General features: G+C 45.5%; 1 protein-coding gene across 1 annotated transcript in view; it reads right to left on the bottom strand.

The window, feature by feature from the left end:
• TCF7L1 (transcription factor 7 like 1) overlaps positions 1-15,458 on the bottom strand; it is a 156,858-nt gene extending 141,400 nt beyond the window's left edge. The window contains exons 1-3 of the mRNA XM_019714549.2: positions 14,948-15,458; positions 14,802-14,865; positions 14,453-14,580 (exon numbers count right to left, since the gene is read on the bottom strand). Coding sequence (XP_019570108.2) covers positions 14,453-14,580; positions 14,802-14,865; positions 14,948-15,184 — 429 coding nt within the window. The 5' untranslated portion in view covers positions 15,185-15,458. The remainder of the gene's footprint in view (positions 1-14,452; positions 14,581-14,801; positions 14,866-14,947) is intronic.
• Positions 15,459-18,096: the final 2,638 nt, after the last annotated feature.

Below are 18,096 nucleotides of genomic sequence, written 5' to 3'. Positions count from 1 at the left end.
ATCTATTGTCATGATCTGAATATGTACTTTCAAAAATAGGGAAGCATTTCACATGTAACTTGAATGGAAATCTCCTTTTGAGCTTTATCTGTTGAAATGTCATCAGCTGGCAGAAGTATATGTGTGTACTTTTATTGAAAGAATAAAATATAAACATGAAAGATTAATTTTATATAGGAAGCCATTGCAAGGTGCAACTACGCTTATCAAATAAGTAGGATTATTATCATGTTTCCCCCAAAATAAGACCTAGCCAGACCATCAACTCTAATGTGTCTTTTGGAGCAAAAACTAATATAAGACCCAGTGTTATTTTACTATAATATAAGACCCGGTCTTATTTTACTATACTATAAGACTGAGTATAATATAATAAACACCATATAATGTAATATAGTATAATATAGTAGAATACCAGGTCTTATATTAATTTTTGCTCCAAAAGACACTTTATAGCTGATTGTCCAGCTAGGTCTTATTTTCGGGAAAACACGGTACTAGTAGTAACAGTACATTAATAAAAAGAACATTAGATATTTTTAGAGCAAATAACTATTTATTAAATGTTTTTAAATTACAATAGGTATATGATATTTTACAGTTGACTCTTGAACAATGCAGGTTTGAACTGCGTGGGTCCACTTATTTGCAGGTCTGCGTATAAGTAGGCCTGCACAGTTCAACCTTGTGTGGTTCAAGTGTCCATTATACTTCTAAACTCTCTAGAATCGCTTGGTGTACTTATAACAGTAAACAGAGTAACACTTAAGAGCTATATATGCACCCTTGGTGTTCAGACTATGGTCTCTAAGTAACACATTTCACTAAATGGAATCAGAGCTGCTTCTAGAAATGTCTGACTCCAGGTCTGGGACAGGAAATACACAAGATGAGCCTGGAACATCCTGCCATTCCAGGAAGCAGGGAAGCATCGAAGACCACGAGGGCTATGGCAAACCGACTAAGGAACCAACTTGAAGAGGCTCCCACTGACTAAAGATGGGGCAATTTGAGGAGCAATAAGGATATTAATTATAAATGGATTGAAATACACCAAATTGATTTAAATCCATGAGTTTACAATGATATTTGAAAAAATAACTTTTCTGGTCACCTTTGCAGGGTAATATGAAACCAATTGAAAACTGATAAATAAAGGGAAAGAAGTAAGCATTTAAAATTGCGTTTCCTATATGATCTAGAGCAGAGGTCAGAAAACTTTTCTTATAAAGGGTCCGATTTTTTCCAGCTCTGTAGGCCATATATATATACCATGTTTCCCCGAAAATAAGATCTAGCCGGACGATCAGCTCTAACACGTCTTTTGGAGCAAAAATTAATATAAGACCTGGTATTATATTATATTAGATGCAGTCTTAGAGTAAAATAAGACTGGATCTTATATTAATTTTTGCTCCAAAAGATGTCTTAGAGCTGATTGTCTGGCTAGACCTTATTTTCGGGAAACACGGTATATAGCCTCCTCACAACTACTCAATTCAGCCCTTGTAATGCAAAAGAAGCCACAGGCTTATGCAAATGAATGAGCAGGGCTGTGTCCTAATAAAACTTGATTTACAAAAATAAGTAGTGGGTTTGGATATAGCCTGTGAACCTTAGTTTGCTGACCTCTGATCTAAGGTAACTAGTAGTTGATAAGGGGTAGTTTCTCTTTTTAAAAACACTATAGACTATTACCATTTTTGAAATCGTTAATGAAGTAACGGATGTGGGTGATGATCACTGGTGGCTGCTAATATGACAGAGACAACCAGACGTTAAGTGTCTCATAACGTAAGGACAACATCTATGAAAGAGTCTTGTGAAAATAAATTTAAAATGAGAGAGAAAGAAGGAACCCTGAAGCTTGATCAAAAACTCTAAATCCAGCTAACAATTTTCAAGAACTACAGGGGACAGAAAAACATGTTAAGAGACACCATGGGGTTGCATTTAACAAAATCCAGATGGTGAGAAACTCCACAGGAGTCATCAGATAAAAAACTGAAAACCTAATTAGGCAGTTCTTTATATCCTATTTAGAATACAGAGCAGAATGCCAACCTCAATACTTCCCAAGATTTCAAAATCATGTACCATAATTTTTTGATAAATCATCTCTGATCCAGACATAATGAAGACTATAAAAACGATGAAAAGAAACTTTTTTTAAAAAAATGAGGGACCAAAATAATCTTGTTCCTTTCGTCTTATTTAGTATTCACAAATAGGCTATAGACCGTCACAGACGCAATCTAGCAATTTACAGAACTGAGAAAAGTATTGTTCCTGCACTACAATGTCAAACTTTAAAAATGTGACCATCAATTTGGCCACTGCCACATAAATAATTGTTTCTGGCAAGAAACATGAAAGGATAATAAAACCAGTGGGTGAAAGTTTGGTGAGAAATGAGATATTTGTATAGTCACAAAGTATCTCCCCCACAAGATACTTATTAATTACAAAGAGGATAACATAGTAACCTTCTTGCAGAAACCTGGCAGATACAATTTTAACCAAGTGATCAAAACTAACATCACCTGTAATGGGAACATAGCGAGCACCTCCTGAGGAGAAGCACCAGGAAGAGCATCGCAACACTGCATCAAGTGTGCAGTGTTCTTGCCCAAAATGTACAAGTTGAACCTACTCATGAAGAAACAACTAAAAGAAAAAAAAAAAGAAGAATTCAAGGTCCTTCTACAAAATAAATGGTTGGTAATCTTCAAAAGTCAAGAACACAAGGGACACAGACATACTGAAGAACTGTTCCAGGCTGAAGAAAATGAAAGAGACCACTAAGTGTAACACATGACCTTCGACGCATCCCGGACCACACCCCCCACCAAAATTTTTTTCATGTTTTCTTTTGCTGCAAAAGACAATTGGCAAAATCTGAATAAGGGCTGTAAATGAGATAATAGGACTACCTCTGTGTTCATTTCCTGGTTTTGGTAACTGTATTGTGGTGGATATCCTTGGTTTTAGGACATACTCATACACATGAAGTTATCTAGGAGTAAAGGGGCATTGTGTCTGCAACTTATTCTCAAATGGCTCAGAAAAAAGTCATAAAAGGACAGAAAGATAAAGGAAATGTAGTCAACGTTAACATTTTGGGAAATCTGGAGAAAATTACATGGAAATTCTTCATACTATTTTGCATCTTTCTTTTGTGTCTGAAATTATTCCAAAATAAAAAGTTAATTTAATTTTAATTTATATACAGTTGACCCTTAAACATGGGTTTGAACTGCACATGTCCACTTACACGCAGATTTTTAAAATAAATACAGCCCTTTTTATCTGTGGGTTTCACATCTGAGGATTCACCCAACCACATATCAAAAACAGTAGTTTCACATTCTGATCTGCTGTTGCAAAGGACTGACTATAGTTAAGTTTTGGGGGAGTAAAAAGTTATACCTGGATTTTTTATTGCGTGGGGATCAGTGCCCCTAATCCCTGTATTGTTCAATGGTCAACTGTAAATAAATGCCACATATAGGAATTAATTGTATGTATATCATCCTGTTGATAGCCATTTGATTAAGAACTTGCACAAACTGGCAGTTGTGTTAAAGTGATATGTAAGTCTTTGCAAAGGGAATTGATAACCATGTAAATTTGAAACCTGCACTAAGTACTGAAGTTGATGTACTAATTACTCGTGTTTCAGCATTTTTGGTCTCCCCTGACTATATACCATTCAATCATTTCCTATAAAAATATTATAAAATGCCTCAAGAAAATATCCACTTACTAAATATTGGTTAAATTTTTTTGGCCACTAACCATCTTAAAGTTGTAATACCATACATTATTTTAATGACATTTCTCATTTAGTTTTATATCCCAGAGCTTCATTCTATGATGCTGATATTGAGTTTTAGCCTTGGAACAAATCCTAGTTTTAAAATGCAGTCCATTCAGCTACAATGTTAATGCAGGGACCCTAATACTAACATTACCCTCCTTCTGCTGAAGAGGGCCCTAGGGCACAGGGGCACAGAGCCAGACCACGGACAGGCTGATATGCAAGACCAGGCCAACCATGGCCAAACCCAAGGCCCAGACCCCTTAGCCATACTGGCACCCCAAGGGAAAAGGGGTGGCCTGTCGGTGGGGTATGTCCTTCCAACCCTCAAGCCTTGGGCTTCTCGTCACACATGTTCCTGTCTCCTGTCTTTCAGGGCAATGTCAGAGGAACTGCTTATTAAGAGGCTCTCCCCAACTCCAGACTCTGACCGGCCCAGGCCCTTCCTGCATTAACTCTCCTTAGGAGGGCCAGGGAACACCCCTGTGAAGATTATCTACTTCCCACTCCAAAGTTTCAGCACCAGTGTTTCTCTCCCTGACAAGCATTTCAAAACAGAAAAGCTTATGTTGTAACGTAGAAGTATAAAGTGTTTTTTTAATTTCACGTCTCTCTAACACTCCTCCTATACCTCTCCTCTATGCATCCCACCCTAGGAAACAATTTAAACAGATAATAATTAATTAAGGAATAACTGTATCCAATTTACATATAAAATAATATTCATACATGTACGAGGGGGGGCTGGTCAGGAGTCGGAAGTAGGCAACAGACCAAGTCAACAGATGCACATAATATTATTAGCTATCATGATATCTAAGGAACCAAACTTACCACCTCAAGATGTCAGAAGAAAAACACAAGGGAAATTGGAGGGAAAAAATAGATTAAATGGAGCTGCGGAGCACAGAAAAGCAAAGAAAAATTAAAACTACAATGATCACCATCTCTGAAACTCTAAAGAGACCAGCCATTAAAGGTCTAACTCTATCCCAGTGGCGATTAAAAGTGTCTCTTAAGTGAAGGGGCTGGAAATGCCATCTAAAAGAGTGAATACAGATGTCATTCATCACTCATCTTTCACTGTACTTGCATACACCATTTCTTTGTCTCTTGCCCAAATGGCACTTTCACATTAATGTAACTGTCGACTTTCAGCAGAAGAGAAATCGCAGCATTGCGGCCGGAATAATGGCTCTACCACTTTCTGGAGAAGTGACTCCAGGCCCCTCGCTCTCTCTCAGTCTCAGCTTCCTCGTGGATAAAACAGGGATTATAATATTAGCCGTGTAAGTGTTCAGTGTGGCAACAGTTATCAATGGTGTGACACAGTGCCCTAGAATACTGCAGGTGCCTACACGGCTTTTTTAAATAATGATGTTTAAATATTCATGCTGTCAACATTCAACAAATGTCTGTGAATCACTTATCATGGGTCAGGTGTTATAGTTTATTAGTAAAGAAATATTGTGAGGTGCATTTTTTCCGTAGCGCTGCTTTCTGCCAGGCTTGCTGTGGACCTCCCTAAGTAGTGGAGGGGGTACCGTTCCAGGGAGCAGCTGAGCTCCAGCCCTATTCCCATCATTCGTGACTGTTTGATCTGGGGCAAGTCCACGATCTCCAAGCCTGTGCTCTTCCCCAGTGGGGTGAGCTGGATGGTGCCCTTTCCAGCTCCGAGGGATACAGGGTAGTCATACTGGGTCCTTGCCCAAGAATCTCAGGGAGAAACACCCAACCCACCCCCAGAAGGTATGTGTTATAAATCCAACTGATTTTAATGAGCCTGATATATATATTCTTTTTGGAATTTATGGTCAAGAGTGTAGTTCCAAACATCAGAAATCACCACTGCCAACAAATCTGGACTTGTGAATGCATCGGCTTTTAATACTACTCGTTCCTACTTCTTTTGTTTTTCTTTCTTATCATCAGATCCATCTATTTCTTAATCACGGTTATTATCGCTCATATTTACACCTTTCTGACCTTCCACCACACATTTTCTATAGACATTCCTACAAATGGCCCTGTCCACTTTATGAGGTATAAGACAATTATCTCACCAAGATTTAGCACTTTGCAATACCCAGATTTCTAGGAGGGCTTAGCTAGGACCCTAAATACCTCCCCTCAACTATACGCAGAAGCCCTATTATTAATCTTCCCACCATGCTTATTGTTTTCAGAAAGAGACCACCTGGGAGACAATTTGGGAAGTGAAGGAAAAAGCACTGAATTACCTGGTTCCTTTCCTAATTTCAAATTGCCTATACACACACACACACACACACAAGTAGGGGGAGACTAAAACATTCTCTGAGTAAACATTTAGTATTTATTTCTTTAATAGTCAATTTACTGAAATAGTTCCAGATGATTGGGACTGATTTTTAACTTCGAGCACTTTTAAAAAGCAACCAATTTAGAAAATATTTTGTAAAATGAACAATAAGGAAACAATATTTACACACTTGGTTCACCAGGGCTTGGTTTGTTAACCCAACTATGTTGTAATCCAAATTGCAGGGGGAGCAAGCCAGTTTACGTCTCCTGCCTTCTTCCACACTAAAGATACACTTGTGTACTCTTCCAACCCTCACCAATTTCAACAAGGAAAAACGGTCCCCAAGTGCAAAAAAGCTCAAGTGTTAGTTGATCACCACTTTTTCCTCTGCAACAAGGTAATGTGGTGGTGGTGAAGTTCCTGGGGCCACCCCCTGAAGGCTGTTTCCCTCCTCTGGAGTACAGTACTGAAGGAACAACTTAAACCGCAGCCACTCACTCACTTCTACAACTGTTTATTTGGGAAGGCTCATTTCCAGGTCCACTTTGTAAAGTCGGAACAAATCGACCCGCCCTCCACCTCAACTGATAACTCACACCAGGATTTCTGACCTGGAAAGCAAAGGTCAGCTGCCCTTCTCCCCAGAGGAGGAGGAGCTGGTTATGTTAGGCATTTGTGTCAAGTCACAAGGGTGGAATGGGAAGACCTAGACTTTGGACTCACAATCTAGTTCAAATCTTTGCACTGTCAGTTACCAGTAGTGTGACCTTGAACAAGATACTTGACCTCTACAAGTCTGTCTGCGTGACAGAGAAATGGGAATAACAAGTACCGACTTCCTAGCATGTCAGAAGCTATGAAAAATATCAAGGTTTCAGTAGCCATTGCCAAGTGCTTTCCAAATGGCATGGGACTGTGAACACCCTTCAAGAACAGCAAACGACAGCACGCACGTTACCATCCATTTGCCAGCACTGCAGAGTCTTATCAAGACAAAATCTTTGTTAACTTGGGGGGCCAAAAATGATTCCTGTCTTCGTTAGCATTTTGTGACTACCTGGGAGGCTGAACAGTTTCACGTATTTGGTACAGTCATTTGTAGTTTCTTCTTTTGTGAATTTGTTGTTTATATTTCTTATATGTGAACACATGGGACCTTGCTGCTCCTCTGGAGAGAAACCGATTTCTAAAATGCTGTAACAGTGAGACTATGAGTGTGAGCTCACTGTCTGTCCTGAGGACTCCAGCTAACTAGAGTTATAACCCTCATCACTGCCACAAAAACTCCTAAAAAGGCCATGTTTAAGAAAATACTTTTATAATTTTCAAACTCTGAAGTGTATTTCATAACTAAACATTCATTTTCCCCTGAAAATCTGGAGATTATACCCATAAATAAAAGGAAAGATTTAGGATTCTGAAATTTATTGGAGAACCTTAAAGTTGTCTGTCAACTGAGGTAACGCCGAGCATCTCCAACACCTGAGAGTCTCAGAAAGCAGCTGTGCAGGACCCGGCAGTGTCCACGGGGCAGCTCGGCATGGGGGCTGGTCACCCTCATGCCCCTTGTGTTCCCTTCATTCCCAAGTGCCAAGGTTTTGGAAACTGCATGTAGTTCATTGTTCCCTAAATCCAATCCAGCTTGAGAAAATAATAAAACATGGGACATATAAAAACCTCCTCCAAAAATACATTAGATTAGACAATTTGAGGCAGTTCCCTACATGCTTTTACGTGGTCCGTCCTTTCCCATCCCCAAATACTTATCACATCCCAGTGTCTGCCCCTGACTGCAAATGCGATGTATTCTGACTCCCGTCTCCATCCCCCTTCAAAATCGGCCAGTTCCACAATGAAAAGAGGGTAATTTTCCCCAGTATTTCATATCTTTGAATCAATGCACAAACATTTCATTATTTAACATGTAGCTAAAAGTTTCCCAACATTCTGAGTTTTATAATGGAGATAGAAAGAAAGGGCCTGTAATCTTCCTGCTGTGGACAAAATTCCAAACCCTTGGTTATACCGGGAATCTCAAAGCCATCTTGCCATCCAATGCACACACACACCCCCAATTTCTGCCAACTCCACCTCTGCATTTTTCTATATCCTCATCTTCAATTCTTGAGGTAATCTGCAAAATTGGAAGAACACCACGTGCTGTCAAGCATCCTCCATCAATGAAAGTAGATGACAGCCTTCTTCCCGAAATTCTCGGTCCCATCTCTTCTTCCCCAGTCACCTGCTACCCTACCGTGCTGCCCCTACAGAGAAGCTCGCACTCCAGCATCCTAAATATGCTTTCCGAAGCCTGTGGCTCTTCCCTTCCCCCTTCATGCCACAGCCAATAAATGGCTGTCTGGAGTCTGGTTTTCCAGCATCTTCCAGGTTACTGTAGAACGGAAAGTGAGATGTGTAAGGTACACAGGGGTAGAGAGAGGAGGCTGCTTGTCGCTGCGGGAGTCTCATCGGGGGTTCTGGCTGAGGGCTGAGGGCTGGGACACACCCAGGACCAGCCCGGGGCACAGCGCCTCTTGGCAACCAGTTAGGAAGCCCTAAGCGGGTGTCCCTGCCTCCCTATCTTTATCACCACCACTTGCCTGGAATACTTCTGTCTGTGGGCACCAATAGCTTCCTAATGAAGGAATTCCCAAAGCTCCTCTTGACTCGCCCATCTTCCTTTCCCCTCTCTGTGGCATCTGACACTGAGAACACTCCTGGCCTCTCCTTTCCCTCTAGCTCCCATGTCACAGGACCTCAGCTCTCCTCCCACTTCGGCCAGTACTCCTTTCCATCCTCCTTCTTTCTCTGCTCCGAGCATCCTCTTTTCTTCTCTTGCTCCCTCGCATCATCCAGTTGCTGCCGTTTCAACTGTTCCCTCAATGTCCCCTCCAACCCAAAGTGTCTCCAACGAAACTCAGCAGTTTCTCCAAGTGAGAGCCTCTCACAGACTGTGGGCTCTGCTACTGCCAAGACAGTCAGCGAGCATCTGCCCATCACTGGGGAGGTAAAGACGGCAGGTCAGGGCCATACCTATATACATCATTCCCCCAGGTCACCCAGGCTCAGACACCAAGAATTGAGTGTGACATCGGCCACCTTCTGCCTCCAATACCACCCTTCCCTGCACAAATTCAACCAACCAGCCCAGTCTCTCCCATCCTTTCCATTTGGATACTCTTAAGCCCTTTTCATCTCACCCCTGGACTCCTGTAAGTCTAACCGTTCTAGCTCCCTCCAGATCCTCTCCCATCGATCACTATTACCTTTCTATGCACATGTATGAGTCACATCACTTCCCAGCATAACATCCGATGGTTTTCTGCTGGTCTTGAATAAGACCAGATTCCTTCACTGGCATTCAAGGTCTGGCCCCTTAGCCTTCCAGGCAAATGGAGCAACTTGCATTACCCTAAGTAGCCCGGAACTTTTTTTCCTTCCTCCACGCCTCTGCTCTCACTGTGCTAGCTTCAACTTCAAGATGAAGGTGAGAGATGCCTTCTACTTTTCCCTCTAAGCACCTCTGTACTGCTTACATTTTTTTTTATTATTAACAAGAATTACTTTGAATTAAAGAATGACTGAGTTTCAGGAACTAGTTTAAAACAACTTTCTCTACCTGCCTTCCTGGATCATGCCAGCCCAAAAGAATTTTTCTATTCTCTTTTTCTCAAAATTCTTCTCTGGCCTTTATGGACTGTTAACACAGACTTCCTATTACAGTGGTTTGTGCTGACATGATTTCTTCCTAACTCAGTTTTTAAATCCTTTAGGGCAAAGTTAGGTCTAATTCATCCTGTTTTCCACAGTGCCTCAGCCATTGCCCACAATGGGTCCTCAATAAACATCAGGTGTAGTCGAGGCGTTATGACTTCATCTTAAGGATGCCAATCTAAATTTCCCCAGCTTAGCAAGTAAAAGCTGGCTCTAACTTGGAATGTATATAGGAGATTTGCATGATAGATTTTTCCCAATGAGTTAATCATTTAAATTATTTTTTATGCCACAATTTTTTTAACATTGCATATCACTATAAAGGCTGGAACTCTCTGTTGAAGGTTAGATTTTGTGTGTGTGTGCACTAGCCTATTTCCTCTTCAAGAACGCATAGAAGTGAGATCAATAAAGAATGAGACCAACCTATAACTTTCTAAAATTATAATAAAGCAAGCAGGTAGTTCCTGCCAGAGCCGCCAATCCAAAACAAAAAACAAACAAAAAAGACTGACAGGGTTTGTCACCAATTGTCACCCCAGCAATCCAAGTGCCAAAACTTCTACAATGCAGGCAGGGCCCTCGCAAAAGCTTGTTCCATGTGAAAAGCCCTCACTAAACCCTGAGTTATATTTAGAAAAAAAATGGAACAGAAGTTATATTTAGATGAAATGACTTAAAAGAATTTTACCAAAAGCAGCATGTTTATACTGATTATACAAAAGAAAAGGTTTTACTTAGCTTTTACATACAACTCCTAAAAACAGACAACTTTTCTACACATGCACCAAGATTTCTGCTTGTATTTTTTGTGTCAGGAAACAGGAGCACCCAGCATATTGGCAAAACTGCCCACGGGGAAGCAGTGGGATACGGAGGACTTGAAAACATGTTTAGAGAACAAAACAATTTCATACAGAAACTTGAGCTGAGACGGTGTGAGAAAGGTGTGAGCAGCACGGTACTTCAGCTGTGGGAGAGCAGCTCTTAAATTTATAGATTGGACACCAAAACTAGAGATTTCCTCAGCAATCTACCTAGAAGTGGTGTTCTTTTCCAAAATGTCATTAGCAATCAAAGTGCGGTCACAAACTACTCTCCATCACTTTGTAGCTAGCTCTCTGAACCACGGCCAACATTTTCTTTTTGGCTTTTATAACTCAACTATTTTTGACATCCACTTTCTTCTGTGTTGACTTACATTTTCCTCACAAAATTCTAGTCAACAGCACCAAGGTGGTTTAGTAAACTTGTGAAGCCTTTTCAGGAATGAATGTATCATTCCAGGGTAACTATTTGAAGGAGTAAAAGATGGTTTGTGACAGTTATTCCTCTTCATAGGCCACAGGGTCCCCAGGGCTCCAGATGGGAATGAATCACAGCTTGGAGGCTTGGCACACACCCCAGGTTAAGGGGACCTCTTCTCTAAAAAGCCTCAGGAAGAGGCCACTTCCCAGCCTTCCAGCCAAACCAGAGTGGAGGGCAAAGGTAATGCCCAGGGAGACAGCCCGACAGCAGGACTGGCTAGCCCCAGGCCCCAGTTGTCCCAGCAGGAAGTATGCCAGTGGTGAGGGTGTTGCAGCCCTGCTGCTTGCTGTATTTCTAGGGTCAATTAACACCCTGAAAACATTCCAGCCAATCCCCACTTTTGCTTCTGGCTTGGTATTTCCAGAAAGTGTTAGCACAGCAGAGAACTGAGGTCACCCAATTTTATACCACTTATAGGCCTTAGAGCAGCAAAGCCTAAGGCTGTAAAATTTAGAAGTGAAACAAAAACAGACCTAGGACGCCAAAAGAGAGGCCAGATTATGTATTCCAGGCACCACGCACCCGCACCTCCCACCAGGTTCCTCTACCACCTATCTATCTACATTCATTTTACCCAGCTGGGACCTGAACAGAGGGCCTACAGTTTGTCTACAGTAAAAATTACATTAATTACATTAACATAATCATCCAGAGGAAAGCATCATTTCAGTCCTATACTCCAGACAAGTGCTTAAGGGTTTCCTCATTCGCTTTCCTAATAGCCCATGATGTCCAAGGGTAGGGTCAAAAGGCAGGTTCTACTAAGTGGTCTGAACTGCAGGAAACATCCCTGGTCCGTCGTGTATCAATGAACTCTGTGAGCAGGCAGGAGCGTAAGGGGCACAGAAGCGATGGGGGAATTGAACTTACTTCTGCAAGGGCAACTCACCAGGGAGACAAGATGTGCCGTATTTCCCCGAAAATAAGACCCAGCCGGACAGTCAGCTCTAATGCATCTTTTGGAGCAAAAATTAATGTAAGAACCTGTATTATATTATATTATATTATATTATATTATATTATATTATATTATATAAGATCCGGTCTTACAGTAAAATAAGACCGGATCTTATAGTAAAATAAGACAGGATCTTATATTAATTTTTGCTCCAAAACACGCATTAGAGCTGATTGTCTGGCTAGGTCTTATTTTCGGGGAAACACAGTAGGTATGAGAGTGAACCAGGACATACCAAGTCTCTTATAAAGTGTCAACAGAGAGAGGGTGAGTGTCAGGCTTGAAACAGGGACGGCGACCTGGGCCAGGGCGGGGAACAGCTGCAGGGATGAACAGGCAGTCAGAGGCATGCAGGGGGAAAGGTCGGCTTCCCCAAGGAGGGCTCTGAAAATTCCACACAGGTCTGGCTTTAGTAATCAGGAAATCCTTAGTACCAAAAAGAAGCCACCTCTGGAAGTTTTCAGGCAAAGGAATACGTAAGATGGTAGAAAGAAGGAAGGGTATTAGAAGGTGGTAAAAGAAAGGGGGGGCCTGACACACAAACTCTGTCCCACTGGGGATGGGGCGAGGAAGGGAAGGGGCCCAGCAGATGAACACAGGCAGTCAGAGTCACCAAAGAGCAAGAATCCAAATGCCCTAATGAGAAATGGGTAGGCAGAAGAACAGCCCACTCGAGGGAAATAATTGGTCTTATTTGGGACATGTCTGGTGACTTTATCTGCACCAGGACCTGGATCAGTGCTCATTCACAGATGTTAACGCCTCCCAGACTCCTCTTTCCAGACATCTAATGGGGAATGGGAAAATGAGACTTTGGAAGCACAAACCCTCTCACACACACTACATTACAGGAACCCTACCAAAACTTTCAGAAGTGAGCTACATCTGCAGACACAGTTGGAGCTCTGAAAACCTAAACAAATTGCTGCAGCTTGTACGAGTATTGCTCAACTTTTACTTGCACCTTTTTTCTTTTAATCTGAATGAGAAAAAGCAACGCTTATATTCAGGACTTCTTGGGATGCTCCAAAGCAGGGCAAAAGCAGCAGGTCTTCCCTGCTTGAACAGTGAGAGGGCTCTGTGGTCCCGCTCCCCTCTCCGTTTGTCAGAGTCCCCCACCTCTACTCCCACATCCCAACTGGCCAGGAGAGCACACCACTGGCCAGATTCACAGCAGATGCCTCCGCTCTCCACCGACAGTGACAGCAGGGATCATCCATTCAGCAACGAGCGCTTCTCAGGCGGCCCTTTAATTATGATCGTCACTGAAGGACAGCTTGTGCATAAAGTGAGTTTGTCCGGCCCAGTTCCTAAAGCGCCAACACCTCCGGCCTCCAATCAAGCAGGAATTGGCCGGCACTGGGAAGCTGGGCGGGAAGCAGAGACCCACTACAGTGCGCGCGGTGCCCAAGGGGCAGCACGCAAGAGCCTGGCACGTAGTTGACAGGCGCTCACCCAAGATCTGCCATCAGACCCAGCACCAGGGCAGGGGGTCCTGGGGTGGGGTAGCTGCTCAGGGGACACAAAAGCCTAGCCAGCCGCGGGCTGCGCCCCTAGCGACGCGCGGGGCAGGAGTTCAGAGCCAGGGATGGGGGAGATGGAATCCGCCCTCATTTGCACGTCGTCTGGGGCCCAGTCAATTTGCTTAATCATGGCTCTAAATGCCAGCGCGCAGCACACAATGCGCGCCCATTAACAGGTTTAAAGTGTCGCAGCGCTCGCTTTAAATAAGAAAAGTTGGCAACAAAGGGGAATAAAGCCAAGTTCCTCAACTTGAAGAATGCCGCGAGTTGCCCTCGAAATCATCTCGGCGAGTTTAAAATCCCGAGCTCCACAGAAAAGTTGAGGCCCCCGCGCGAGGACTGAGGGTGGGGAGAGGGGGGTGTGAATAACCCGCCATGAATACTGGGTTTCTTAGGAACCGACTCGCAGCCGCCCAGTGAAACTCAGGTCGGAGGGCATCGTCGCCAACCCAGCTCCCCCGGCCCACTGCCCAACTGCCAGGAAAAGCTGACCCACTTCCAGGAAGGAAAGCCGAATCCCCTCCTCCCTGCCCCCCAAAGCCGGCACAAATCCAAGTTTTCCTTTCGCGCGAGCAAAGAATTTTGGAAGCCAAGAGAAACCCCAGAAGTGGACCCGAAAGTCTCTCCCCGCAAAAGGGGGAGAATTTAAAGGAACGTTACTTTCATCCAAGCACTGGCCAGCGCAGCCTAAAGCTCGGGCGCCACAGAGTCGTTCAACTCCGCAAACAAGTTCTGCCGGGGATCCTCCCGGGACGGCCCCATCCCCCACCCCGTCGCCGAGCCCCGGGGCGCATCCCGCCGGCCGGGCCTCCCACCCGCCCCGGCGCAGCCGGACAGGCGCTCACCGTGCGCGCTCCTCCGGGAGACAGGGGTCCGTTGGGGAGGTACGGGCTGCTCAGGTCCGGGATCATCAGGAATGGGTACCCAGGGTACGGGGGGCCCTTAAAGAACGTGCCGTCCTGGGGCCTTCTCACTGCGGGCAAGACCAAGACGGGGTGAGACCCGGCCCCAGCGACAACACCGCAGCAGGGGCCCCGGGACCCGAGCGCCCCCCACACGCGCCCCAGGACCGCTGCCGCCGAGACGGGCAGAGAGCAGGGGCAGCGCCACGCGAGCGCGAACCGGGGGCGGCCCCAACAGCGGCGCCGAGCACCGCGGGGCCCGGGAACGGGGGCTGCCCGGGCCGGCACGTACCTTCGGTGAAATAGTCCCGCGGCTTCTGGAAGGCGTCCCGAGCGGGCTGCGGGCGCCTCTCCGCCTGCAGAGGAGACACAAAGGCGAGGGCGGGTGAGCGGGCGCCGAGCCGGGGTCCTCGGGGTCGGCCGCCGGAGCCTCCTTACCTCTGAGTCCGAGCTGCTGCTCTGGTTCTCTGATTCGTTGACCAGGGACGACTTGACCTCGTCCAGATCCCGCTGCGCCGAGGCGCTGTCGCTACTCGGCTCCTGCTCCTCGCCCCCTTCGTCCTGGAAGGGGATCAGCTCGTCGTTCGCCCCGAGGTCGTCCCCTCCGCCGGTCGCCCCGGCGCCCGAGCTGCCGCCGCTGCCTCCCCCGCCGCCGCCGCCGCCAAGCTGGGGCATGGTGGGGCCGCGGGCCGGGGCCGCCGCACTCCGAGCCCCGCGCCGCCCGCGCCCGGCCCGGCGCCCCTCCCTCCCGCTCGCCGGGCTGCTCCGCTCGCCGCCGCGGCGGCCGCAGCAACAAAGTTTGACAGGGCGTGGCCCGGCGGGAAGCGGAGCCGGCGCCGCCGGGCCGAGCGGGGGCGGCTCGGCTCGGGCCCCTCCGGCAGCGCGGAGGCCAGGGCTCCCCAACTCTCCGCCGCCGCCTGCTCCGCCGGGGCGTCCCAGCGCCTGGCCCGCCGGGGAGGGGCAAGCGGGGCAGGAAGGAGGGCCCGCGGGGCTGAGCAGGGGGGCCGGAGGGAGGAGCCCGGCTGCAAGCTGACACCCGCGCGCTGCGCGGAGCCCCGCCAACCCCGGCGCACACACACTCACTCGCATTTACACTCGCACACCGCTCGCTCACACCTTCCGGGGGCTGCGCCTCCCCGCCGCGCGCCAGGCCCTCACCCCCAGACTGGCCCTGGCCCCCCTCCCCTTCGCCCCACCTCGGACCCCCGGCGGCCCTTCCCCCACCCGCCCGCGAACCTCTGGAGTCCCGCCCCCACCCCTAGGCAGCCCCTAACTTTCTTCCAAAGAACCCCCAGAACTCCGCACCGATTCCACACCTCCTCCAACCCTAGCGGCGCGCTGGCAGGCGGCAGTGCCCCCTGTGGGAAAGCTTCGGACACACAGACTAGCCGGCGACACTGCCTGGAGTTCTTCAGAGCGCCCGGGATCCCGCCGGGCCTGGTCGCCCTCGCCAGATGCATGGAGCAGACTGTGAGGAAAATTTATGGCACCCTGAAATATGCTGGGCGGCCCTCCGCTACTCTTTCCTGTGGGGTTCCAACGTGCCACCCGCCCTACGTCCAGGTTTTTTACCTTGTTCAGGTGTCCAGAGTCACCTGAAATCCCAAAGACCACTCTCGCCCCATGGTTCCACACTAGGTCCTTAACCAGATAACACATGGTTGTTGGGTTCAGAAAGGATTCAGATTTGGTTCGTTGGAAGGAAAATTCTCTGCCCAGTGACCTCTGAAGCCATTCACAAATTCACTTTGGTAACCAATCAGTATATGAAAAGTACCCAACCAGCCTCATACTTAAAGAAATGCCTGTTATAATAATATTAAGATAACATCCCTCTCCAACCAGTTTGGGAACGTTTGAAAAAGTGGATCTTGTGTCATGCACATTGGGGAACCATTAATGAGAGCATACATTTTAAAAGACTGGAAGGCAGTGTGGGAACACCTAAAACTGTTTGAAACACAACTGGCAGAGAAGTTTTCTACAGCTATCCCCCCATATATGGACAAAGTCACAGATACAAAAAAGTTCAAAGCAGCAGTGAAGTCCGTAAAATGTGTACTGGGTCTTTCTCACCAGCTCAGCAGAATGAAGTCCCTTGTACGTATGGATCCTGGAATGATTTTGGAGAAACACCCTAAAAGGAAAGACAGTATATATGGCACGCGCGCTTTCATTTTTATTTAATGCATACATATATTTGTTTCTGCATAGAAAAAATCCTGAGAGGATGCACACCAAATTATTAGCAATATTTCTAGGAAAGGGGATAGGTGAGAGGAGAGGGACAGTTTTGTTATCTGCTTCCTATGTATTTTATTGTTTAAAACAAGCACCTTATCTTTTTTTACACAACACATGAATATAGTCTCATAACTTTTTCAAACAATATAGATGTATCTCGAGCAGTATCTTGAGAGGGTGAGTAAAAGTTCCTCTTCCCCCACTTTTCACACTCCCTCCAGTTTAACCTCCCTCCTGCTACTGGTTTGGTGTATGTCCTTCCAAATATTTTCCTAGGCAGTTATGTACACATGTAAACACATATACAGATATTCAGATTTACTTTCACATAAATAGAATTATACTGTTCATATTATTGTGTGAGGTTTCATTTTTTAAAAGTCAAAAGGTTTTCATGTGGTCCATAAACATGTAAAAAGCCTGTTGTATTGGTTTCCCATGGTTGCTTATACAACAAATCACTGCACACTTGATGTGCTAAAACACTAGAAATGCATTCTCTCACTGTTCTGGAGGCCAGAAGTCCGAAATGAGTTTCCCTAAATCAAAATCAAGGTGTTGGCAGGACCATTCCCTCCTGAGGCTCTAGGGAGAATATATTCCTTGTCTCTTCCAGCTTTCGGTGGCTGCTGGCATTCCTTGAGATCTCACCACTCCAATTTCTGCCTCTGTGGTCACATTGCCTTCTCCTTTGTCTCTGTCAAATCTCTTTCTGCCTCCTTCTTATAAGGAAAGACACCTGTGTTGTCATTTAGGGACTACCCAGATAATCTTGGATAATCTCCCCACTCAAGAGCCTTAACTTAATCACATCTGCAAAGACCCCTTTTCCTTATAAGGTAACATTCACAGGTTCCAGGGATTAGTACTGGGACATATCTTTGGAGGAGGCCATTATCAGCTCACCATACCTATCAACCTCGAAGAAATGCAAATTGAAACAGCACAGAGATATCATTTTTCATCTATCAGATTGGCAAAGGTAGAAACAAATAACAACACCCAGCATTGGCAGCCCTGCACTGAGAAAAATACAGCTTCTGGGCATGCCATTGTGTAACATTTCTGACGGAAAGTTTGGCAATACTTATGAAAAAGCTTTAAAAGTGTGAACCTTTGACTCATCTATGCACTTCTAGGATTTTATACTAAGAAATAACCAGATACACAAGGAAACCTGTAGATGTGTTTTCATGACAATGAAAAGCTGAAAACAATCTCAATGTCCCCAAATGGGGAATTGTTAAATAAAATCAGTGGTGCATTCATCCCATGAAATACTACATGACATTATAGAAATATGTTTGTCAGTGTGGAAAGAGGCTCGTAATAGTGAATGAAAG

The sequence above is a fragment of the Rhinolophus sinicus genome, linkage group LG05 (assembly GCF_036562045.2).
Source record: "Rhinolophus sinicus isolate RSC01 linkage group LG05, ASM3656204v1, whole genome shotgun sequence".
Classification (NCBI taxonomy): domain Eukaryota; kingdom Metazoa; phylum Chordata; class Mammalia; order Chiroptera; family Rhinolophidae; genus Rhinolophus; species Rhinolophus sinicus.
Note: the sequence above shows the minus strand (reverse complement) of the source record. Positions and strands in the feature narration are given on the sequence as shown.